The following is a 27,138-nucleotide window of genomic DNA, read 5'->3' as shown; positions in this document are numbered from 1 at the left end:
ACAGGTTCTGTGTTTCGTTCATGTCAGTGACTGACACGAGAGAAGCGGGGTCTGTGTTGTGTTGCGTTGCGTTAATTTATTTTCATTGGGCATACCGTGTCGCGGCCGCCCACAGCTCTTCAGTTCTGACAGAGCCAAAATTACTCCTTTTGAAACAATGAGTGCAGGAAGCGTTTGTATGGTTATATTGCTTGACGGGGGGGAGCCCAAGCAGCTTTCAGCCATAAGGCTACTTTTGAGAACATTTCAATTCACCCGACACTAATAGGCTATTCAAAATGTTGAAAACTATTTCGCCATAGCCATAAAGCAGTTTAATTAGATGGAATGTTAGTTGTAAACAAACAAGCTACTTGGTGAGGCTTGGCCTCACAGATGCGCCCGTAGATGGCAGGAAAAAAATCTTCACGATAGGCCTATTAACTAACCACCCGATTCACGCTGGCTGGGGAAGGGGGGCCATCAGACATTTGTGCCCAGTTAATCCGTCCCTGCCCCCAACAAATCACACCTTCCCACCTCTGACAGCTTAAAAGAAGTCAAGAGGACTCCTTCCTCATGACCTATTCACAAACCTGCGGCATTTTGCCGTGTTTTGAAATCCTGTGCAGCTACAGGAGCTTCCAATCGTGAGGAAGCAATTTTGCATTGTAGGCATAACTAACATGCAATAACGCCGCCAACAACAACCAAAACTATAGGCTAATCATTGTCAACATGTAAATTAAATGTAACATTATTGTGAATCAAATTAAAATGTTCTCTTTTGCAAACGTAGGCATAGTAACAGAATAATTTAATAATGTTACAAAGATACTACATCAATCCGTATGTTTCATTAGGCTACTAGGCTTTTTGTTTTGCCTTGATTCATTTAGGGCTAGGCCTTTTATTCAGGGGTCAGATTCACAAAAAGAATTTTAAGGCTAAAAGTAGCTCCTAACTGGCTTAATTTAGGAGCAACTCCTAAAAAATAATGGGCGTGTCACTGCTAACTTTAGGACTAATTTTTTCACAAAAAGTAATTCACGAAGCATTTTAGACCTAAAAGTAGCACCTAAGTCTGGGACAGCTTAAGTCGAGAGTACTCCTAACTCACTAAGACCTATTCATAAACAGCTTTTTTGTGGCATTTTACGTCGAAATGTTTTGAAATGCGTAGCCAATCGCGAGGGAACATTTTTTTTATTTTTTTTTTATTTGGGGCAAGCCTGCATTCATTTATTCATTCATTCATTCAACCTTTATTTATTCTCGGAGAGTCATTGAGGGAAGCCCTCATTTTCAATGAAGCCGAGATTACAGAAGCGAAGCAAAGCGCTCCACAAACAAGGCAACATTCGAGGCCTTCTGTTGAAGAATTGTATATAAAGCCTGCGCTAACAGTAATCCTCCTGCCCCTGATAGGCCTACCACAGCTGTGGATAGTGTGGAATGTTCAAGTAACATCCAATGTGTGTCTCAATTGTCCCCCGCTGACCACCTCACACATTTCTCTAGATTTTGCAACGAACTTACATGACACAATGCCATAAAATATGCCAGTTTTAGGACACAGAATAATGTTTGTAATGATACCAGGTAGGCCTACGTTTAACAGTAACAAGTGTAATGAGCTATTCATTGTCGAAGGTGCATGGTGAAGTGAAATTTTACTTTGAAAACAAACATTTGCCGATATCATCGCCGATCATCAGAATATTGCAACAGATTCTGTGTTCTGACTGCAGGTAACTTGTTAAGCCAGTTCTCAAACTTTTATTTCATTCCCCCACTTTGATCAAGGGCATGACTGATGATAGTGGAGATAGCGTTATCCCGGTGGCTTTTGCAAGTCAGCATCTTCGACGGTAGTCTATTAAAAATATACGTGCTGATGTCCCAAACGGAGAGCCGTACTTTATTGTTTTAACGATCTCTATGCTACTCACAAAAAATGTAGGCATGGGGACATGATGAAGTAGGCTATCCAACTGTCGTGTGTGTTAAATTATTGTGATTACGAGCCAGTGGTTTTCAAACATTATGCGTGACTCGGACATCTAACTAAATGCAACAGGCTCATATCGTCCTCGCATTCGCAAAATGAGGACCAGTGTTTTGTCAAATTGCAAATAGCTATTCGTTTTAACGATTTTTTTATGATAGTAGCCTATACAAAAAGCACTTCATACTATCTTAATCTTGGAATATGGGGAGGGAAGTGGTGTGTCTGCAGTCAGCCAAATATGAATGTAATTCTGCGGCATAAAGCAGATGTATTTGTTTATTGTAAAGAAAAAGAAAAATGACATGTCAAGCAGTCAATTGACTACATTGCAGTCAAGAAGTAGGGCAAATTGTTTTGATTTGCGTAGTTGCGTTACCCCTAACACTGACAATAACATAGACAGCAAATTAAGATATTTTTTTGTTTTGTGGAGCGGCACTGGTAGGCTATCAAAAGCAGATTTCGATTTTCGCTACCACCGTGTAGTCAAGCCTTAAACCATACCCAAGTAGCCTTAATCGAGGTAATGTTTAATTACGATTTATTTTGTTATTGAATTCGTAGGCTGGGATTCCTCTCGATAACAATTACGTTTAAAGGTAGCCTAGCCTCCTGCTTTTTCAGAAGGGGCGGCAGTCAGGCTACTGACAGAGCGATGTACAGTGGCAGAGCGACGCACAGTGGCTGAAAGTGGTACTAAAGCTTCACGCCTCGTAATGCGCGACTGAAGTGGCCATTTGAAAGCGATGCCCACTGTACATGCATTAAATGTGTGTGTGTAGGGCAGACTGTCCTGAATCTGGCACTATCATTGCCATGGTGGAGGAATTCTCTGGGGCTGAGCAATTTACAGACATATGTGGTATGTGCCTTACAGAAATAAATGGCATTTTTTTATTTAGTGATTTAATGACCTTTTTGCGCTCCATATCTGTGACACAAACTGATCTGACCTGACTTAACCCGAGTTTACGGATTATAGCCTGTGTGTGCCTATGGTGTCTGCACTCATGATTCTCTACAACATTTTACTGCATTGCCATGAACAAAGTAAAGGCAAAAAAGGTGTTTCTTTGCCGAACAAATTGGGATGCAATATATGAGCCTTGAATTGGATGCCATGCAGGAATTTGTTTAAGATCTCAAAACCGGATTATGAACATGCTTTGCCATAGAGAAACACACAATAGCGTTGGATTATAAACATGCTTTGCTACAAAAACAGACAACAACGTGAGGTAAGTCGAACTATATGAAGTTATTATTTTGCGGTCACTTTGTACGTTTTATAACCCAGAAGGATGTACTTGGTATCAAATGATAGCTCCGTGTCTCCTCTTTCATCTGACATGTGTGGCATATCTATCCGATCACAAGTCCACAAGTAATTCAAACGAGAGTAATGGCTGTGCAGTATTGGTTTTTGTACATGATTATTTTGTAGTCACTTTGTCTGATTTCATAAGCCAGAAGGATCAACATACTTGCTATCAATGGATAGCCCTGTGTCTCCTATTCCATCTGATATGCTTGCCATATCTATGCGTTCACGGGTTCGCGAGTAATTCAAACGAGAGTAATGGGTGCGTAGGTGAACGCAGAGAAGTATAGAAATATGATGCAATTTGATTTAAATTCATGATTTTTTAGAATGTTCATAGTTGATCGTACAGACAAGTGCGTTGTCTCGTTGGAAAGCCCCACTTCTGCTCTGTCACGCAAGAAAGGTTTCATCTAGCTGCGATGAACAGTTGCGGAGCAATGTAACAGAGAAGAAAGGGTGTGTTTTTTGACGCACTTTGCGTCAATTGGGTTCTAAGGGTTAAAATCTCACGTACCCCCTGGAGGGCCTTCACGTACCCCCATTTGAGAACCACTCCAGTCCGGATGCGGACTGGAGTCTGCCTATTGAGTACCCCTGGTATAGGGCCTTTCTCAATCTCAAACTTTATACGAAATAGTACTAATTCATGACAGAAGTCTTACAGGTCCAGCATGCAGTGCCGCTGCTGGCCATTTCGGTACCCTAAGCGAGTTACTTTGTGGTGCCCCCCCTTAATTCTTAAATTGTTAAAATATTTAGATGATAACTCAAAACACCTGAAGTAAAATACAAGGCCTATAATTTACAGACCATTACTGTGTGTTGTTAAACACTCATTTCTTCAGAAAGTGCATTGTCACTTTAAGAGCAATGGGCCTCATTCACCAACCGTTCTTACGAAGAAATTTGTTCTCAAAACCCACTGACGCAGTTTTTACGAAGATTCTGGCATTCACCAATGTTTTCTTGTTCTTGGTAAGAACAGAATCTACAGACACTCAAGAGCACTCTTACGCACATTTGAGAACTTGACTTGTTTGTGCAAAATCAATGGTTATTGCATTTTCATCATATCTTCAAATATTTTATAATTTAATATATTTTTGAATAAAATGTCATAATTATAATAAAAGAAATATAATAAATAAAAAATAAAATAATGCCATTATTTTACAAAGCATTAAGGTATTTTGAAATAAATAAACAAAACAAATAACACTTTATCACTTTTTATACTAACTACTAACTACTAGTCTATTTACTGTTCAATTCTGGCAGCAGTGCTTTCACTTTAAAACATGTGTCATATATGGTAATCAAATTGTCTTGCTCATGTAGTGTGTGACATATGGTAGAAATGAAAGGTGGTGTCTCACCCTCAATTTGTGTGCACAATGCCCTGCAGTATCATGCCCTTTTATGGGGATTGACAGGGTGTTTACCTATGCTAATTAAGAACAATTGGCACACCCCGTCAACTTAAGAAGAAATGGTATTCAGCATGATGAGAACGAAATTGCGAACAATTCTTAGGTTTCAGAACACCTTTGTGAATCTGCTTAAGAGTTTTCGTAGGACCTTCTTAAGAACACAGTTACGAAAATTCTTCAGAAGATATTGGTGAATGAGGCCCATTGAGTCTTTATGTTCTCATAATACCCTTTTGCCAGCTCTTGTTTACAAGCCTTGTTTGTTTAAGCCACATTGATAGCACAATATTAACAATAAAATGCACAATATTAAGTTTTTATAAGCAGCCTTCATTGCTTTGGAAATGGAAGTGTGTAATGACATATTGCTTCACATTTCTGTTTGCAATTATAATTGAATTATGAGCCTAGTAGCCACCTAGCTATCTAAATGGAATGTGTTTCAGTCGGCTCGGCATATTCATGTAAATGCTTAGAAAACAAATTATTGAGGACTCACCGATTCCATTCTACAAAGGCAAAGTACAGTAGTAGACTAGTCTTTATATTCTTGTCCATGTTCCAAATCACATTGATTGCAGCCTATGTTAAAGAGCCCTCTAACCAATCTGAGTTTAAAAATGGTATGTATGGGAACTGGATAACCAGAGGCGGTTGATAAAGCGAGACGATTCATAAGAGGGTAAATTCTGGCACGCTGTGACGTGGGGTTCGAAGCTGTCATGCCCATATAGGAGTCAAGTGAGAGGTCCAGTGTTTATGTATTCCTATGAGAGAAATTATAATTTTCTCGCAATATGACCAATCCCTTAGCCCTACATTCAGCGATGTAAGTTATGAACCTATTTTCTACAAGCCAGTTGTCGAGGATGAGTGAAACACAGTTTGCCGTATGTGTGTAATGTACGTGGTGGGAGCGGCGACACTGCCTGCATGTAAACAAAGGCTTTAATACAATACTCCTAAGACTAAAATTTCGTTAAACTCAAAGGAATAGTCAGGATTTTTGTTAACTGTGAACAGAAGGGAATCAATCACCTTTTGCAATTTCCTAAAAAAAAAAAAAAAAAAAAAGACAAATGCCATGTAAGTGAAACTACATTGTAGAATAGGTCAGGGGTCACCTAGAGCCTCCCATGATATCATGGATTTTCATGAACAAATGCATTACTATTTTTATACCCTTTATTTTTTCAGTAATCCTGAAACACCTGTAAATTTAACAAATGGCACTCATGAGGTTTATACGTTTAAATCTCACATGGCTATACTTTAAAACATGGTTACACGTTTCAGCATTACTGCCTTTATAAGCGCATGTGAAAATGGTTGCCTTCCTTCCACATTTTAAAAGTGATCACATGATTGTACGAACAACAGGTAAGTGGTCACCTGTAAAACTTTTTGGATCCCTAAACTGAAGAGCACCAGAGGAACACCCAGTCCTTTACACTTGCAACACCCCTGGCAAATTGTTTGTGAATACACACCTGTAAATGTCGGAAGTGTATGATACCACAATCTAGAGTCAGGATCAGCAGATATTCCAGTCTGAACAGCATAGAGCAGAGGGTGGGGAAGGCCAGTTCAGGTAATAGCTCCAACAACTCTGATTCGCTGACACCATTATGACTGGCATACAATAAACCCAGCAACTGTGAAGATAAAAATATTGTCAAACACACTCACACAAACGGAGGGAAAATGTCATCATAATTTTATTAACAGTTAAAGATAAGCAAAGATTGTTTATTTATCCAAGTCAGTTCAGAGGGTGTCACCTGTTTCATAATGTTTCTCTCTTCATCTGTTCTTAGTGAGCCTAGCATCATCCTCAGGCAAAATCGAAACAGTGACACTGTATCATGGCACATTACACACTGCAGAATAGTCTCCTCCAATGACCAGCTGATCCTACTGCTAAAACACACCACATATCACTTTATTATAATAACAAGAACAACAACAATTGTTATTATTACTATTACAGTGCATGAAAATACACTGTACCATTATCCCTAAGCTTCTTATTACAATGCATGAAAATGCACTGTACCGTTATCACTGGACTTCTTATTCTTATTACAGTGCATGAAAATGCACTGTTATCCAAAGTCTTCTTCTTATAATTATTATTATTATACAGTGCATGAAAATGCAATGGACTGTTATCACTGTTCTTCTTATAATTGCATTGCATGTAAATGCAATGGACTGTTATCCCTGTGCTTCTTCTTATTACTCTTCTTCCGACCACATTAATACAGCTGAAACCACTTAAGCGTTTGACTTCATTCAAACGCTCCCACATTGGTCTTGTAACGGATATGTATGCGTGCCAAACAGGAAGTGAAGTGATCTCAGCAAGGCTTTCGCGTATCAACACCAAACTCAGTATATGACCTCAGGACCCAATTAGGAGGAGGCTCAATAAATTTGATGACTTTTGACCTATAGGTGGCGCTATAATTAGCAATATTACGTTTTGTCCTGTAACGGGTGATGTGTTTGGAATTAAAACATATTAGTGACGTCTATTAATACTTTGAGAGGTCCTTAGGCCGACACATGCCAACATGTGACAACATAATTGATTCGACCGCCATATTGGATTTCACCAAAAACATTTAAAAGGCATCAAAGGTCACAAAGTTTCGCCGATTTTCACGAAACTTGACGCAGATGATCGTCAGACCGTGACTCATAAACGCATTGCTTTTTGGAGAAATATTCAAAACCGGTTGCCTGTGACGACCAATCACGTTTGGCGGCGAAGCCGGCAAACAGGAAGTGAAGTGATATCTCATCAAGGCTTTCGCGTATCAACACCAAACTCAGTACATTGTCTCAGAACCCAATTAGGAAGAAGCTCAATTATTTTGATGATTTTTGACCACTATGTGGCGCTATAATCACAGTAAGTGGGCTCATATTTCAGCAATGCTTTCACATATTGAAACCAAACTTAGTTATGGACTTGGGATCTTATCCTGAGGACACAAAATAAATCTGGTGACCTTCAACCACTAGGGCGGCGCTATAGTAACACATGATTAGGTCATATCTCAGCAATGCTTTGACGTATCAAAACCAAACTTGGTTCATGGACTTGAGACCACATCCTGAGGATGCACAATCAATTTTGCGACCTTTGACCACTAGGGGTGCTATAATTTGTGACACTTTCTCGTATCGACACCAAACTTGGTACATGGACTCGGGACCACATCCTGAAGATGCTCAATATATTTAGTGACATTTGACCACTGGAGGCACTATAATTATCAACACTTTCTCGTATCGACACCAAACTTGGTATGTGGACTCGTGACTACAACCTGACTACGCACAATAAATTTGGTGATGTTTGAGGTATGCATATGTGTGGGGGGTTATTGGGGTGTGTGGGAAAGGAGGTTTATCCGTGTATATGTGCGTGTGTGGGACGGGGGCGTTAATTGGGTGTGTGTATAATGTAACAACATTGGGTTGCAATGTTTAAAGTGCTAAGATTGTTCACAAAAGTTTGTGAAAGCATGCACATCAGAGTACTGCTTTACTAATGTAAAATATAATTAGGCCTACACTAGTTTCATTGTTTTTGCATTGTTGCATGATGCTTGCATGAAAAATACTTCTAAAAACAACAGCAATTATATGGGTGCCGTTGTTTTGGGATGTTTCCTCATGCATGGGATGTTTCCCTCATGCAAGCATCATACACTGATAGAGTATATATATGCTATTTAATTACATTTCATATGAAGGGACTCATCGTTAGGTCGGCTTTAAATAACATACATAACCTATAGTAATTTAACGTTGTCTGTAAGCTCCACAGATCGTGGCAAGATAATTGAATTGATTGTGGACTTCGGGCAATGATGGGTAACTTAACTTGAATAGTAGTGTTGCGTGGATGTGCAAAATATCTGTATGAAAGTGTGTTTCTTAATGTTATAATCTATACAACTGTAATCATGACTAGGTTTGAATGGAGCTAGCTGGGCATAGAACTGGGTTGAATGGATTGGGAAAATACTTTTTTTTTTCTTTTTTTTTTAATGACCTATATGAACATGGTTTGGCTTTAAAAAATGATACATGACCTTTACAACTGGTGCTGGCAAGGCATTGAACTGGGCTGAATGGATTTGGAAAATATATATATATATATTTTTATATATATTTTTTTTTTAATGACCTGTATCAACATGGATTGGCTTTAAAAAAAGATGGCAGAGCGCGAACATTACCTTTAGAAATGGTGCTGGCAAGGCATTGAACTGGGCTTCATTCGAGGATTCCAACGGTACCTCATTCATGAGACATACGGGTCAAAAGTTACATGCACACACCTTCATATACACAGACAGCCCAGCCCAGCCCATTAGATGGCTCAGAACTCTGCCAGGTGCAAGCTTAAACAATTAGAGCTGTGATGTCACAATCGGAATTAGAATCCTTGAACATTCTGCCATTCATTTCAATGGGGCCCAAAAAACGGGAATACCTCGAAAACGACAAGGGCCAGCGACACGAAAGTAACAAGTAAGTTACACCGGTTCGGGCCTGAATTTTTGGAGTTCGAACTGCCTCGATAGCTCAAACGGTCTAGGAGCAGTAGTTCGTCCAAAAAGTGGGTGAAAAGGAATAATAAATAAATATAAATAAATAAATAAATAAGAAGAACAATAGTGGGCTTGCTGGATCAAACCCACTAATAATAAGTAAACTTAAGAAGAACAATAGTGGGCTTGCTGGATCAAACCCACTAATAATAAGTAAACTTAAGAAGAACAATAGTGGTCTTGCTGGATCAAACCCACTAAAAATAGCAACTTTGAAGAAACTAGAATATAAGACATGTTTTTGGTTATTTCACACTTTTTTGTTAAGTACATAATTCCACATGTGTTCATTAAAGGAACACGCCACCCAATGTCAGTAGTAATATATGTTCTTACCTTAACTCATTGTGTGCCAAAAACGTAATATTACGTTTTTCCTTTCCATGCGTTGAGTGCCAAAAATGTAATATTACGTTTTTAGTTTTTTTTTTTAATTACGAAACTAGACACTCTAACACACCTTATATGTGATTTTGGGAACTCTGTGATGAATGGAAATGAAATATATGACGATCGAAAACTCATGAAAACGCACAATCTGGACATTTTATCTGGACATTTTATCATAACTCGGTTGCCGCTTTGGGTCGAATCAGTGATGCATGCACGTCAGATCAAAACCAGGCCATTTTCGTGGGTCTATCACTAGGTGGCAGTCTCGCCAGGTCTCGCTGATCACTTCCCGGAAAGTTTACACAAGTAAGTAACAGGCAACACTTCATATTTTATGAAAGACGTTATATCTCCATTTCTAGAAAAAAAACAGTGATGGCGTGTAGAAATACACGGTTTGCACCCACCGAGAGCTTAAAGTCTCACCTTTTAAACGAGCCATTGTATGTGTTCATAGCTATAACACAGAATATGCTGTGGCTGTACAAAAATCATCAACAATGGTCTAGATTGCTGGCACTCTAGGACAAAGCTCCCGAAAACAGCTTGGCATTCAATAAGTTAACTTTCACGAGTTGAGTCAAACCTCACCCGTGTCGGTACATGCACTCAAACGCTCTGGCGCGCGGCGCGAATGTGTTAGCATGTTGCTTTGCTAGCGGGCTCAGCCGTAGCCATAGAGGGAGGAAGATAGCAGTAATCAAACACATCCACGTTTTCCCTACTTAAATACAGTTGCACGAGTAGTTGATAAAAATGTGTAAGGTCACACAACATGAAATGTGGCAATTTTCCAAGCGAATAAACAGGAGAACTACAATGTGTGGCACAATAGCACTTAGGAGTACTTCGACCTAGTGCAGTAATATTAATTAACACCTAATTGTAGATGCGCGCCAGAGCGTTTGAGTGCACGTACCGACACGGGAGAGGTATGACTCAACTCGTGAAAGTTAAGGTAAGAACATATATTACTACTGACATTGGGTGGCATGTTCCTTTAATAGTTTTGATGAATCTACAAAGTAATAGTCATGAAAATAAAGGAAACGCATTGAATGAGAAATTTGCGTTTATTTCTCTGTGATAACAATGCTTTTTGGCAAATCTTATACCGTTAGAAAGCCTGTTTAATTCCCTTATAACCCTAATGTCTGACTAATAGCTTAAAAAAGTTATTTGGCCAAATCCAAAAAAAACTTTACTTACTCTGTTAAAAGTCTGACCAAAACGGAAATATAGAGAGCATTGCAAGTTGCCGCAGATTTACAGTGTGTCTCCAATTTCCTCTCCTGCAAAAGACAACCATGTTAAATCTTTGAAAACACAAATGTCATATGTAATATGTACATACAAACCATAACTAACACACACACCTGTTCTTTGCCGAGTTTAATCCCAGCTGTCATGCAATGCATTGTCATCATGTTCCTCATCTCTTTGCTGCTCAGTGGGTCTAGGTGTATTGTAGGCCACAGTCTATAGTGAATCAACAAATAATATTCTATTTAAATGACTTATTAAAAATCAATTAATAAGTCATTTATAATTAATAACATTTAAAAGTAAGCAGGATGATCCAAAGTGATTTACAAGACTAAGAACAACGCAAGAAGCTCAAAAATAACATAATTCAAAGGAAAATTACATCAAAACATTGAGGGGATCAAATATTCAGGGGGTTCCTAAAACAAATAAAAAACCTTCTTTATTTAATAATTGTAAATAAAACATAGTCAATGGAGTGACGGGTTGATGTAATGAGTTTTGTAGTTACCATGTCTTAAGAAAGACATGAAAAGTAGTGGTCGAGACAGCAAGACTATAGAAAGAGCTGTTGGAGCCTTATGTAGCTTAATAGTAACAAAACCTAGGCTATAATATCTGCATAATGTTGGCTGTCATGAATAAATAATCAGAAATACATCTTTTTATTTCAATAGTTAATATAACAATATAGTATTAACATTTTAATAACAATAATAATAATAATAATATCAAAATACAAAAGTGATTTCAAAACAAAAGCTCCCCAAAACAGAACTGGAAATAAGGCAAAAAAGTAAAAAAAAAAAAATTAGAAATGCATTAGTAGTAATACAAGAGAAACTATGCAGTTTTGGCAATTCGCTGTTTTCTTGCTTTTTGCTCACAGGTTTCTCTGCAGAGCTCCCCCTACAGCCTCGCAGTATATGATTTACGACACTCATCAATCGGTCAGTCTGTCATTTTCCTCTTCCCTGTTCCTCCGACAGCGGTTTACTTGCTTTCGGCTTCTTTTCGCTGGCTCCGTCATGACGAATGATTGAGTGAACTCCATCGCTACATTGTTGTAGCCGGTGCCTGGAGTGTATGTGTGTAAATGCAGTAAAGCAATTTGTTACACTCGTTGCTTTCTGACACTGAGGCCGTCGGCCCGCCGGCCCAAAGTGGCAAGGGTGGTTTTTCCGCTTACAGATGCTAGGGGGAAGCGAGACGACCACCATTCAACCCGAAAAAAGTAATATAACCATTCCAATGACTCCGAAGCTGTTAAACTAAGGTAAATTAAGCTAAAAACCTGCATAGTTCCCCTATAAAATTCAAGGATTCAAAGATTTGTGACACCCCAATGGTGACAAATGTTACTCTACAAAAAGTAACAGTAGAAAATTATGAAAATACATAACCAATTATCAGTCTCCCCAACCCAGGCTATCATAGCCATCACATGCCTAGCATTTTTCACACTGCTTCCATCTGGCCGCAGATACAGAGCACTGAACTGGGCAAAAGCCCTATTCAAAAAACTTCTGTCCTCACCGCCATCACAGTGCTGAACAAACTCTAATGTGGACTTTGTACTATTTCATGGTAAATATAAGCACATTTTCAATTCGATGCCACATTTCACAAATAATTAGGTAAACTGGAAGCATGAATGGGGAAAAAAAAGAGCATCCCAGAGAGACTGAGTCTCTCATAAGTAAATATGTGGATACTCTGCAGGCGCGTAGCAAGCGTGGGGGATGTGGGTGTTATAACGTACACACTTTTGCTGGAACACGATTCTATCCCCCACACTTTTTGTCAGATTAAAACGAAAGTAAAATATGGAAATAAACGCTCACGTAAAGAGTTGGAACCGTATCTACCATAACGTACACACAGACACAAATAGGTCTGTTGATTTGATTGAACGGTCATCCAGCCAATCACATCAAGCCAGTGAAGAATCAGAGCCGCTCTGATCAAATTCAAAGTGTGCTTCTTTCAAGGCTGTGCTGCTGCTTGGGTCTGCATTATAACGTCTGCAGTGAGCAGATTTCAGGTAGAATTGAAATGATAATTGTTACCGCATTATGCTAATTTAGTAAACCAAAATTCACTGTCTGACTGACAGTTTTTGTCACAATGTAGAAATGCAGGGAGTCAAAGTGAAAGCGGGAGTGCGTGCACCAAGGCACTTTCTGCAGAAAGACCTTTGGCTACTGTTCTCAGAGCATTATGCTTTCTCTGTCTATGATCTGCAGCTTTTCTCAAACTATGGGCCTCCTCAACAATTAACCTACTGGTCCACGTGGCCGCGAAATTAAAAAAGGCTAAAAGTTTCCCCAATCAGAAATACTTATTAATTTGGTGTCATCACTAAGGGCGATGAGGCTCACACTACAGAGAAGTAGACCTGCTGGCTAAATGGTGCAAAGACAACAACCTCCTGCTAAATGTCAGCAAGACCAAGGAGATTGTTGTCAACTTTCAGAGAAACTAGGAAACTAGGATCCTGTCTACCCTAACCCCCCCCCGCTTATGAGAACGCTTATGAGCGCTCATGCAATGTGTGCGTCCCTGCAGCAAGTAAAAATGGAGCTAACATGGGCTAGAAGCAACAATAGTTTAAACAACAACGTGGCTTCCTGTAACTATCAATGAAAAAAGCATAGAAATTGCAAATCATAATCTTTAAATTTACATCAATTAAGCTGGCTATATGCTGCAACACAATTTATTTATATTCCCTTTGCATATGTTTGGGTAGACTTCAAACGTTTTTGAATTTGAGCTTACAGTTCTGTCACTATTCTGTGTCTTTTACATTTATTTAATAATAAATGTAAAAGATACCTCGAAATTAGGCTGCTGTCTGTTAGGCAATTTATTGTAGCCTGCTAACCCATATGCACAAAACATAATTTCTGAAATGATTTCTTGATTTATAACATGAGAGATAGTCTCCATGTAGGGTAGTGTCAAATAGTGAAGTGATCATGTAGGCCTACACACATATGAGGGGCGCTGCTTCTTCTGTCCCTCCCAAACTGCATTAAAATGGTGCGTTTAGCAATCAGAATTTCAATTTTTTTTTCGGGGGAGAAACTCCTGGACACCAATATAGTCCGCACCCCTCTTAGAAAATACTTACAACGTCCCAGTAGGGAGTTATTTATAATTTGGCCAGATTGTTTCATTTTCCTATCCCACATGTGCACACTTTTAAAAAGCTTGATACGCCTCTGATACTCTGTGTAAACCTGTGTGAGCAACTGATGACAATATAAGAATAATGTTTCTTATCATGAAATTGCGAACGATTTGTGGATTTCACCATCTACAGTACATAATATCAATAAAATATAACAAATAACAAATCCAGAGAAACCTTTAAAACGGGTCAGAGTTGGGGGAGAAAATGTCCGTGGTCTTTTGGACCTCAGATGGCACTGCATTAAAACAAGATTTTTTTCTGTAAAGAAAATCATTGTATGGGCTCAGGACAGTTTAATGCTCCATGCACAAATTGTACATTTTATTAAGACATCATACAGAAATGCTACCATATTATCTGAGCCTGAGCTCATTTGGAATTCATAGACTCCTCTTGGCTAAAGAGGAGATAAACTATTCAACTGTCCAACGCATCAAACTTGTTATAGTGCTCAGTTCAAAACCGAGCATCCATGATGGTGTAGAGGTGCATTAGTGCCTATAGCATGGGCATTTTGCACATCTGCCAAGGCAAAATCAATTCTGAATGATGTACACAGGTTTTGAGCAACATAAACTGTCATCCAGACAAAGTCATTTCAGGGAAGACCTGGAATATTTCAGGAAAACATGAATTCTGCACATATTTAAACAGTATCTCTCTCGCTAAAATGGCCTGTCTTCAGTCCAGACCTGTCTAATTGGGTGCATCTTGGAATGAAAAACCTAATGAAGTCTCCAGAATGTTGAGCAAATGAAATCCTATATCGGACAGGAATGGGACCCCATTTCATCCTCAAAATTCTTTGCAACTGGTGTCCTCAGTTCCTAAACATTTACAGAATGTTAAATAAAGAGGTAATGCAAAACAGTGGTAAAAATGCCCGTCCCAACTTTGCTGCCATTAAATTCAAAATGAACATATTTTTTTCCAAAAAACAATAACATTTCTCTCCTTCAACAGTTGATATGTTGTCTTTGAACAATTCTCAATTAAATATAGGGTTTACATGATTTGTAAATCATAGCATTCTTTTTTCATTGACACTTTACAAGGCGTCCCAACTTTGTTGGAATTGAAGTTGAAAATGGGGATGGTATGTATGTTACATGTTATATGTCATGTGTCTTCATGTATTTTGCTGTGCCCACATTCTTATCTGTGGAATATGGAATGATGTGTGGAAACTAGGGCTGTCAGCGTTAACGTTTAAATGTGTACATACTGTATGCACTTTGGTATACCCATAAATATTGGTGTTATTCATATACCTCCAAGCCTGTGGGCAGGTCTCCACATTGACCGACACCAGGACTCTAACATTAGCAGGTAGAGGGTCAATCAGCCATTTCATGTTTCGCTCTGCATTCTACAAAGACCAAAAATATTAAGTCAAAACAAGTTCTTTCATATACCAAAAACATAACATATCTCTTGGCATAAACAACCAAAGCTAATAGGGCTATTTTCATAGATAGAGTTCACAAGTGAAGCTGTCCCTTATTGATGTGAGCATGAATAAACTCTCACAGAAGAAAACACATTGATAACACATTAATAATAATTACAATACAACAATATTATTAAAAAATTTACAAAAACAATAATTACAAAACAACAATAGAGTTGTATATCCGCTGTATCCATGCACTTAGTTTCTAATATTCTAGTATTTATTTACATTAGGCTTTGACATTGTTGTTTATTAGTGCTATTCACCTTAATGTAATCTTACCAACTTTTTAAAATAGTTTAGTGTTTAGTGTAAATTCAACTATTGTATTGTTGTTATTTGTATGCTGATTTGGACAAAAGCATCTGCTAAATCAGTAACAGTAAACCATGATTAAATTCTCAACCATAACAATTACCGTTTTAACTTTCATTATCTTAATTACCACGGTGAATTATTACAGTGTGAAAAGCATGTGTGAAATTCTTTCCAGCATCATCCAAGTCTCCTAAATCAGCTGCACGCAAAATGGCTTGTGGGCCTGACAACCATTTTGTGATGTTAAATTGTCATACCGTTACATCTTTACTCAGAAATGTATCAGTCTTTAATTTCAACTTTAATTGTCCCCAAAGGGCAATTCATTTTGCAGACAGAGAAATACATAAAAATAATATTAGGCACAAGAAACACTGGGTGATTCCAAATTGTTTAACAGTATACAATTCTTTCTCATTTAAGCAGTGTTCATTCAGAAGTTACATGCATGCCAATGTAAAACTAGAAAATGTAATTCCGAGGAATTACCAGTGCATGAAAATGTAAAACATATATTAACATAAAATGCAAAACAAACTTTTATTTGGTTTGGTTATTTCACAGGGAATTATTGTAGTGAGGACTTTTATTTTTAAACAGTTGTGGGCAGAGGAAACAGTTGGTGGGAGTCATAGTTGATGACAACTGACCGTTGGAATGGCTGAACAGTTCAATAGTTGAGTAGTTTAAATAGTTAAATTATTTAATAGTGAATTAATAGATGTGCATAGGTAGATAGTTTAATGGATGTTGATAGACAGATAGTTTAATGGATGAAGTGAAGAAAAAGAAGTGAAAGAAAGTGGGAAGAGAAAAGTGAGCTATCCATTTCAATGGTGAGAGACACAGGGTCTGTTCGAAATGGGTAAAACTGCTGGCTTTTAAGATATCTAACTGGGGAGCGAGGCAGCAAGTGCGGTTCAAAAACGAAAAAACTAATTTTGCTGCCTTTTAAGATATCTTAGATTTCCCGAATAACGGCCATTTTTGGAGGCAGCATCGATGCACACTTCATGCTCCCTCCTACCCATAATCCTTTGCGGCAACGTCTGAAACAGCTGTGAAAAGTAAAAAAAGATGGCGTATGACATCGGCAATGGCTGAAGAATCTGTTTAAATATAATTTGTATGACATTATTTTGCTAAGATTTGTAGATTTGAGATGAGAAATAAACAATTTACTATCTGATTATACCATTTTTGTAACCATTAATAGCGTCTGGTCTGATATATCTGCCACCCGTAAAACTATTTTATACTATTAGCCTGCTAACTTATGTAAGCTAATTTAGTTTAACGTCTGTTACTGTAGTGTTAAGATTCTAGAGTGCTACGCTCATTTTTAAAAGATGCATTTAATCCAAAGTCATGTCTATATTCTAGTGAGACAGCTCTCTCTGTAGGGAGAGAGGCAGCAGGCAGCTGTCTTCCGTTTTGAACAGACCCACAGATAGAGGTTTCATTGAAGTTGCTGCAGTCAGTGAGAGAGCACAGGTGCAGTTGATTGTATTCTAAGTCGTTAATAGCCTTTTATGATGCTAATGCAAAGTCTATGGAGAAACATAAGCTTGTTTTTTTATCTCAAAAAGTATAAAGCTTACAAAAACGAAAAATGCATTGCTCAAGTGTCCTTTTCAAAACCTACGTTACAAAGTTTCAATGAAGTTTCCACATTAAACGGTTGAAGCTAAATTAGACGCAGACATTTTGGTTAGAAGAATAATAAAAAGAAGAAGACTTCGGCAAACAGAACACTGCATTTTCATGCACTGTAATAAAATATTGGGATAGATAAGAAACATGCGTATCCCCTATTTATTAGTTTTGCTATTACACTGATATCTGTTTTTATCAACCCCCAAGTGACCATAACCACATTGAACCCCAGACATAGACTATTTGCACCTGTATTTGGTCAACAGAATCAATGACAATAATAATGTTGCCATGACGACGTGGTGATAATCGTTCCAACCAGCGAGGAAAGTCTTCCAGGACCTTGCATGGGTCCATGGTAAGCCCTGAGATGGACCAGAAGTTCTGTAACAGCTGCAGCAAGCATACATATATATATATATATATGTGATATATGTATATATATATATATATATATATATATATATATATATATATATATATATATATATATATATATATATATATATATATCACAAATACAACATTGGTAACCATCAGGCTTGTCACTCATAAATTAAACACATGCACTATGCATTAAAATATTTGGTAACTTCAAAGAATATTTCTTGGATTTGTATCACAAAACACTTCAGGGTGGCAATGCCTGTCTACACAGCTTTACCTTGACTGTGAGGCGCCTGATGATGAGCACTGGCTCTGCACTTGTAGAAGATGGCCGACCAACAAAGTGATAGAGAATGACTGTGTTGGGAGAGTGTCTTTGCTGCAACTCAATCCTGTGGAACATTTATAGTTTCAAAGCGTGTACATACAGCTACTCCATGAAAATTCAGAACCTTCATGCACAACAATAGCAGATATTTTCCCTCAGCAATTGGTATCTCGTGTGATCTTACATGCATGTGATACTGCATCTCAATTGCTGATTGAATACACAAATACATAAGACATCGGAAATATACCTGCATATCGATAGCCGATTTTGCACAGTTTACAGCTATAGAACTGTAAATATAGCCAGTGTTCTATTGCTACAGAATTAACAGTGCCGTTGAAATAACAAACACAGATCTGGGAACATAAACAGTACACTATGACTATAGAATTCCACATTTTATTTTGATTTTGACACCATCTTAACCCCAAACCAACTGATTAAAGGATGTAAATCAATTAGGGCTGGGATAAACGATTATTTTTTAAACGATTAATCTAGCGATTATTTTTTCGATGCATCAATTAATCTAACGATTCATTTTTCAGTCCGATTCTATTTCTATTCGATTATCGATCATCTCCCCATTAATTGACTAATAGCAATTTATACATGTTGATTTACATATCTGAATGAAAAAACATGAATTCCTTAACATTGCAATATATGTTTATTGCTCTTAAAATTCCAAAATAAAAGACTATACAAGTGCAAAGTAATGCATTTTTAGTCAGAGGTAGCATTCAATAAAGTTCAGTAGTGTATAGGTCTAATTGAGTGCCTGTCACTTTAAGATGTTCGTAACACTAACACAGTTAAAAGGCTGCTGATGTGTGGATGCAGTTCATAACGTAGTTAGTTCAAATAACGGTTCATACTTCTCCTTGGGACAAGCACTATTGAGTCTTGGAAAACACTTTTCCATTTACATCGGGATTTTGTAAACATTCACTGTCAGAGTCAATAAAATGAGCCCTGCATGAGTAACAAAATTGACAAGCAGCTGTAAGTAAGCATGCTAAACTCGACATCCAAACAGTAGGCCTATTCTAACGTTAGCTTTGAGATACTGCTTGATTGCATAATTTAACTTAGTTTAGTCAAAGTCCTTTTAGGCAAGTCCCTCCACTCGGCGGCCATATAGCAACGCTTTTTGGGCACTCATCGGGCATCCTATTCAGCAGAAATCTTGGCGTGCGCAAAGGCTTCCGCGACACCAATCTTGCTCCAGCAGCGAGATCACAACACATGATTGGGAAGATGTCTTCACAACACACCATATGATTGGCTCAATGTATTCACATGTCGACGTTTTGCCGAGGAAGGGGTGGGATATGCGTAGACAACGGCCATGCATGTCTATGGAGGATTTTTTGAGTGCTGTGTCTTCTCATTAGAAAGTCTCTGGTTTAGTCTCCTCAATGTACTATGTTGTGATAAGACCTTAGCAGAGTTAACTTTAATGCAGCAGTTTTGAACAAATTTGTGCTGCATCGTCACGATGCTAAGCGGATTTAATAGCAATTTAGCCAGCCATCTTCTATGCAATGCTTCTATGTGGCAACAACAATCCTTCAACAATCGTTACTGTTTTGTTAAATGCAGCGGGCTCGTTACGAGAGAGAGAGAGCGGGCGGGTCAAGGAAAGGCTGCGTGTGTAAAAAGCGCAGCTCAATTAAAGGATTTGATCTTATCTTTAATTTAAATAGGCCGGTTTTGATTTTGTGGTGCCCCGCCACAGATTAGCCAACATATGGGAAACACTGATGGTGTTACGCTTGACGAATCGACGCGCATATTTTGCGTCTACGTATTTTTTGCGTCGATTACGTCGACGCGTTGTCCCAGCCCTAAAATCAATGTTTGCCATCTGCCGGTTGTTTGGGTTGTTGCAGCGTCGTTGCAGCGTCACTGGAAAAATACAAATTAAAGTCGCGTGATCCCACGCGCAGACCGCGAGGGAAGCTGGCCAATTTGAAGTAATGCCCACTGTAGTTGTGTGTTTGTTTTAATAAAGCTCTTTCTTTGCATAAACATGTTCCTGGCAAATGTTCCTTTCCTCTATAAATTCAGACCCCGTTTACACGAGCATGTGTATTTTTATAAACAAAGACATTTCCCTACGTTTGAGCCTTTCATTTAGACGCAAACAGAGAATTCGCCCTGTAAAACGGTTATCCAAAAAAAACTGAAAAAGTGATTTTTTTGGAAAACTTTGTTTATGCGTTTGGTTGTAAACTGTGGTAAACGGAGTTTTGGGCAGCCAACGTCACAGTATGCGACAGAAGTACACCAAATGTGCGACCAATGTTTACATTTACATGTTCTCATGTGCGACTTTTCAGGGTTCTGATTGGTTAATGTGAGCTTGAGCTTATCGTTAGACTGCCACTGTGGTTTGGCGTGCTCATGACAGCATGTTTGTACACGGGTTCGTGTAAACACATTTTAAAAAAAAACGGTCTCGTGTAAATGCAGTTTTATTTGCAAACGTAGATGGCCAGATATTAGTTTAGGAAAATATCCTGCTTCGTGTAAACTTAGTCTCATTCATGCCCTTGATAATAGTGTAGCCTACATAGGATAACAATGACATGAATATACAGCATAATAACTAGGGCTGTCAAAATAACTGATTAATTTCGACTAATTAATTTGAGAAAAAATAACTGATTAAAAAAAATAGTGCAGATTAATCGATTCCGTATGACCTTGACCCCGAGCCGTTCTAGTCAGTAACCAGACTGTAAAATGAAAGAGAAAGAAAATATGCTGCCTAGATCATTGATTGGAACATTTACTTTTAAAAAACAACCTGATGGTGTTGATAAAAATAAAGTGTTGATTAAAATAAAGTCCTCTGCCATATCTGCAGCAAGGAATTTGCATATCACCAGAGTTAGTCAACTCTAAAGTCGCACATCAATGCAAAGAAATAGAGGTCACATCAGCCAAACTGAACTGAGGTTTCTCACCACTAATCACCCTGTGACTCCTGTGATATACATCCTGCCAAAGGTGCACAAAACATTAGTCAAGCCTCCAGGGTGCCCAATTGTTGCGTGTAATGACAGCCTCATGGAGCCTCATTATATGTTGACTGCATTTTAAGACCACTGGTCGTAAAACTCCCCTCATATCTACGCGACACCAATGACTTCATCGAACAGCTTTCCAATGCCCAAATTAATTGTGACACTAACAACATGTTCTTGACCACCATGGATGTAGTTTCACTATATACGAACATCCCGCATGATAAGGGCATTATTTCCATCGAGCACTTCCTGAACCAACGAAGTGATCCACAACCCCCCACACAGTTTTTGGTTGATATGGTCCATTTACAGTGGGCAGTGCTTCGACTTGGCCAGCTTCACTCGCGGTCCGCGCGTGGGATCACGCGGTATCACGCGACTTTAATTTGTATTTTCCCAATGTGACGCTGCAACAACCCAAACAACCGGTAGATGGCTCAAGTGAGCAGGGTGTTTCGTAAAAAAAATTTGGAGCCTGGAAAACCCTACACAGACTTCACTACAAACTTTAGCAGACTGGTTTAGAAATAATTTAATAGCCAGAAATATGCCTGCCCTGCCCTAATAAAGAAATATTTGGTTAACTGCGAGTGATTCCCGTTTGCAGCCGTAGAAGAAACGCAGGACAAATTAAACATTCTGGTTTTCTCCGAGTGCAACGATGATAGACAGACATCATTTGGACAAAATATAGAGCATATCAACCTCCGTTGCTCAGCCAAATGCTTTCCTGTTACGTCCTGTTATCACGGAGTTACAGGCGATAAACGATTTTTGATGGTCACAAGTTTACTTCATTAGCGGTTTATTTTTTTTATTATTAAAGAGTGTTTTTCATTTAAAGGTTTGACTTTGTGCTTATTCAGTAGAGCATTTAGTGCTCTTCCCAATCCCAGACGTTCACATGGCATGTTTGTTTGTAATGTATGCAACCGCGAGATACGCTTGTCATAGGCGCCAATACCGTGGATGCTCCGTCTCTCGGGCACCCACTGAAAACATCGAGCACCCACGCGGTGACAGCTTACAGTCCCGCTAAATTTACATTCATTTAAAATCAAACATCGCAGTTTATGTTAAATTCAGCATCTCTCATAATGTGATTGGATATGTTGCTGTCAATTCCCTACTTCATATACTAACCACCAATGAGAGCGTCTCTATATGAAAATTCCTGACACTTCCCACCTGAAGAATTAACGAAGGCTTTTATCGGGGATCTTCAGCCCCCTAATGTTTAAAATGTATATAGCCCTGAATATCATTTTAAAAGTAATAATAATAATAATAATAATAATAATAATAATAATAATAATATGCTTTATTTGTATAGCACCTTTCATACACAGAATGCAGCTCAAAGTGCTTTACATTTGAAGCATGTAACACAATAATAGTCAGTCAGTCATTATCAATCACTTTTCTTTGCTGTTTATGATCTACTCAGCAACATACCAAAAAATATAGAAAATGGCGTCATAAGACTGGCAGCCTTAACCCTCTTACCCCCACAAGCACGCCATATGGCAACTGTGGCAAGGAAAAACTCCCATATTCCAGGAAGAAACCTTGAGCAGAACCTGACTTAATAGGGGAGCCCATCTACTTCTGGCTGGCTGCGCCTCCAATAGTAGCAGATGTAGAATAATCTGAAAAAAGTAGTCTACAGGATAAGAGGAGTTAACTAAAAGCTTTCCTGTACAGGTATGTTTTCAGATCTTTTTAAAAAATATTTACTGAACTCGCCTGCTTGATGTACAGAGGCAGGGTGTTCCATAGTTTGGGGGCATAATGGATAAACGCAGCTTCTCCACTTTAGATTAGAATTGGATGATCTAAATTTCCTTTGTGGTTGATAAGATATTAAAAGCTCAGAGATATATGAAGGTGCTATGCCATTCAGAGCTTTGTAAGTAATTAACATAACCTTAAAATCAATTCTATAGGAAATAGGGAGCCAGTGCAGTTCAGCCAACACAGGGGTGATGTGTTCTCTCTTCTTAGTCTTAGTTAAAAGTCTAGCCGCAGAGTTCTGTATGAGTGCCAATTTCTTTAGATGTTTTTTGGGAAGACCAGTGAAAAGTGCATTGCAGTAGTCTAACCTGCTAGTGATAAAGGCGTGAATTAGTTTTTCTGCATCTTGTTGAGTTAAAAAGGCAGCACTTTGGCAATGTTTCTCAAGTGGAAATAGGCTGTCTGAGTAACTTTACTGATATGGGGCTTAAAACTTAACTCTGCATCTAAGATGACACCGAGGCTTGTTACTTTTGGTTTGACCTGGTGTGCCAAGTTCCCCAGATTACTAAGAATAATATCTCGCTTTAGTTTTGGTCCAACCAGAAGTACCTCTGTTTTGTCATCATTTAGTTTCAAAAAGTTTTTGCTCATCCACTGATTAATGGAGGTTAGGCATGCAGTGAGGGAGCAAAGGCCATCTGGGTTAGTTGGCTCCACAGAAATATACAATTGGGTATCATCTGCGTAGCTGTGGAAGTTTACATTATGCTGACTTATGACGTTTCCCAATGGAAGCATATATAGAGAAAATAGCAGGGGACCAAGGCAGCTCCCCTGGGCCACACCAAAAGGCAAGTCATGTTTTTCAGATACATGATCTCCTAGACTGATATAAAAAATCTCTGCCAGTAATGTAGGTTTGAAACCAGTTTAGAGCATTATCAGAGAGACCCACCCACTTCAAGGCGTGTGAATTAGGATGCTATGATCAATGGTGTCAAATGCCGCACTCAAATCCAGAAGAATAAGGATTGAGACTTTGTTTGAGTCAGTAGTCTGAGATCATTGACTATTTTACTAGAGCCGTTTCTGTGCTGTGATTTGATCTAAAACCTGATTGTAATTTTTTCAAGGATACTGTTTTCGTTGAGGAAGGTATTTAACTGATTACAAACAACTTTTTTTTTTTTTTTTTGCTCAAAAACGATAGATTTGATATAGGCCTGTAGTTGCTCAGATTGGTATGGTCAAGATTTGACTTTTTAAGTAAAGGTTTCACAACAGCGGTTTTAAAAGCAGTTGGAAATATACCCGTTCTAATGAGGTATTTATTACCTTGAGAAAAAAGGGAGCTAAGCTATCATATACTTTTTTGAGGAATGTAGTAGGGATTGGATCTAAAACACATGTTGAGGAGCCGGTTTGAGTTATAATTTTACCAAGCTCAGATTGAGTAATAGTGCTAAAGGACCTTAATTTTGGGGGGCTGTTTTTGGGTGTACTATCAAACATATTACTTGTGTTACCAATAGCCTCCCTTATAGAAATGACTTTGTTTTTGAAGAAGTCTGCAAATTCTTCGCATCTTAGAGAGGATGCCTGACTGAGTGTATCAAAAGGTGTTTGATGCAATAGCCTATCAATGGTAGAGAACAACACCCTAGAGTTTCCACTGTTTTCAGCAATTACCTTAGAGAAGTGGTTCCTCCTCTCATTCGAATAGCTCTATTATAATTTGCTATTTTTTCTTTTAGAATGGCACGATGAACCTGTAACTTAGTTTTTCTCCATGTTCTCTCAGCTTTTCTACATGATCTTTTTAGATCATGGATATTTTCGTTCATCCAAGGTGTCAGTTTGCTACAGGGCCTTTTTTAAGTCTTTAGGGGTGCCACTCTGTCAAGCAGAGCACCTGATTCACGATTGAGAGCCTCTACCATTTGATCAATGGGATGATGTAAAATATCTAAATTTATGGAGTCTATAAGAGCTATGAACTGCAGTTCTACTCTAATGTCCAAGAGTCGCGATTTGATTGCAATTTCGGGATGAATTTTTGGAGTATGTAGTACTATATTAAAAGATACACAATGATGATCAGACATATTTATATCATTTACTGATAAGTCTGTGACTTCTATCCCTCTAGAAATGACTAGATCGAGGGTGTTGCCAAGGTTGTGGGTGGGTCCTGTAACATGCTGCTTTAGCTCTAAACTGTCCAACACATTAAGGAACTTACTGGCTTTAGCATCAGTTGTCTTATTGACATGAATATTGAAGTCGCCATTTACAATTATCCGATCATAGCTAGTGATGATGAGCGACATAAGTTCAGAAAACTGGTCGAGAAAGCCAGTCCATAGTTTAGGAGGGCAGTATAAGGTTAATAGAAGTACAGCTGGGTCAGCCTTCAGAGTGAGAGCAATATACTCAAAGGAAGCGAATTCGCCAAAGTTGACTCTAGTGCAGCTATATTTGTTTGAGAGAATGGAGGCAATTCCACCACCTCGTTTGCCTTGTCTAATTGAGTGGAAGAAATTATAATTTGGGGGACAAGTCTCAACAAGAACAGCTTCGCTGTCTGAAGTCAGCCAGGTTTCAACAAGAAACAGAAAATCCAATTTTTTTTCACTAATAAAGTCATTGATTGCAAAGGTTTTGGTAGTAAGTGCACCTATATTTAGTAAACCCATGTTAGCTGAAAATGCCTCTGGCTTTTGAGGAATATGCTGAGGTATGGAAAGAATATTTGTTAGGTTTCTAGTTTTAAATTTGTCTTTTCTTTTTACTATACGTTGGGTAGAAATCAACGTTGGAATAGAACTATAAGCATAAGTCATGCTATTGCATGACGCAGCTTGATCTATGGTAGTAGTATTGTATGTTACCCTGCAGAAAACATTCTCAGACCCATCCACATGTATAATGCCATTCGAATCAATACCTGGGGGGCGTGAATCTGTAATATTTTCTACAGAATGTCAATGCCTCAGTGTGGACGCTATGTTGTCAGAGAGTAGCCTGGCTCCATGTTGGTTTGGGTGGAGACCATCACGCTTCAGCATACTGGGCCTCTCCCAGAACAAGCCCCAGTAGTAGTCTGACAAAGCTTATCGTTTTGTGACACAGCTAAACACTGGTACCTCATAGAACGTCTATAACATAGCCTAGGTGGTCGCAACTCACAAAAGTAAGCAGATAGAAAGAACTCACGCAAATCTAGCCTACAACACGCAGACAGCTTTATGCTGGGGGAGAGAGCATTGCCAAGACCAACACTTTTTATGATTGTTGCCTTCTGATGGTATCTTGCTAATTCACTGAACTGCATTAGGTGACACAAATGGTATTGCCTTTATCTTATAACTCCTTGTCTGAGCGACTACCAGGCCTATGGTTTTTAAAAGTCAGATGTTCCCTGACAAAGACATTCGAAAATTAAGAATGTTTATTGACTTGAAAAATACACACATTTTTGCAAACTCCCTTCATTCAACCCTTGAAGACATCGCGGTCTGGTGCGCTATGTAGATCGTTTCTCGTACCATTTAATTTCTCAGAATTTAGGTCTCCTAGGCCTACAATAACGTCATCACCAAATACATCTTTTAGTTGATCAACCACAAAGAGTAGCATAGGCCTACTGTGCTATTTCACACGCATTATAGCAACCCCCACTCACCGGGGTTAGTGGAAGGTGTTAATAGACGATTGGCGTAGCCTACAGTGGACTAGGGCTGTCAAAATTGCTCAAAAAATGACGCTCAATATCCCCTCTAAAATAAACACATGTATTCAATATATTGGAATATCTAGGCTATATTATTTGCCAGTGATGCGATCATGTCATCTGTTTTTAACTTTTTGTATGGTTATTGCTTGACAGGGGGGGATCCCAAGCAGCTTTCAGCCATAAGGCATTTCCTAATTCACCTGACACTGATATTCAAAATGTTGAAACTATTTCGGCATAGCCTATAAG

General features: G+C 38.5%; 1 protein-coding gene across 7 annotated transcripts in view; it reads right to left on the bottom strand.

The window, feature by feature from the left end:
- Positions 1–27,138, bottom strand: part of nphp3 (nephronophthisis 3) — a 165,406-nt gene that overhangs the window by 30,572 nt on the left and 107,696 nt on the right. For 5 of the 7 annotated variants that reach the window (XM_048265979.1, XM_048265984.1, XM_048265982.1 and 2 more), the window contains 7 exons: positions 18,325–18,439; positions 17,910–18,053; positions 15,505–15,602; positions 11,145–11,247; positions 10,978–11,060; positions 6,526–6,664; positions 6,235–6,399 (listed from right to left, as the gene is read on the bottom strand). In XM_048265979.1, the coding sequence (XP_048121936.1) occupies positions 6,235–6,399; positions 6,526–6,664; positions 10,978–11,060; positions 11,145–11,247; positions 15,505–15,602; positions 17,910–18,053; positions 18,325–18,439 (847 nt within the window). The remainder of the gene's footprint in view (positions 1–6,234; positions 6,400–6,525; positions 6,665–10,977; positions 11,061–11,144; positions 11,248–15,504; positions 15,603–17,909; positions 18,054–18,324; positions 18,440–27,138) is intronic. The other 2 variants (XM_048265981.1, XM_048265983.1) reach the window with 2 other exon arrangements.

Source organism: Alosa alosa, chromosome 16, assembly GCF_017589495.1.
Source record: "Alosa alosa isolate M-15738 ecotype Scorff River chromosome 16, AALO_Geno_1.1, whole genome shotgun sequence".
Taxonomy (NCBI): Eukaryota; Metazoa; Chordata; class Actinopteri; order Clupeiformes; family Clupeidae; genus Alosa; species Alosa alosa.
Note: the sequence above shows the minus strand (reverse complement) of the source record. Positions and strands in the feature narration are given on the sequence as shown.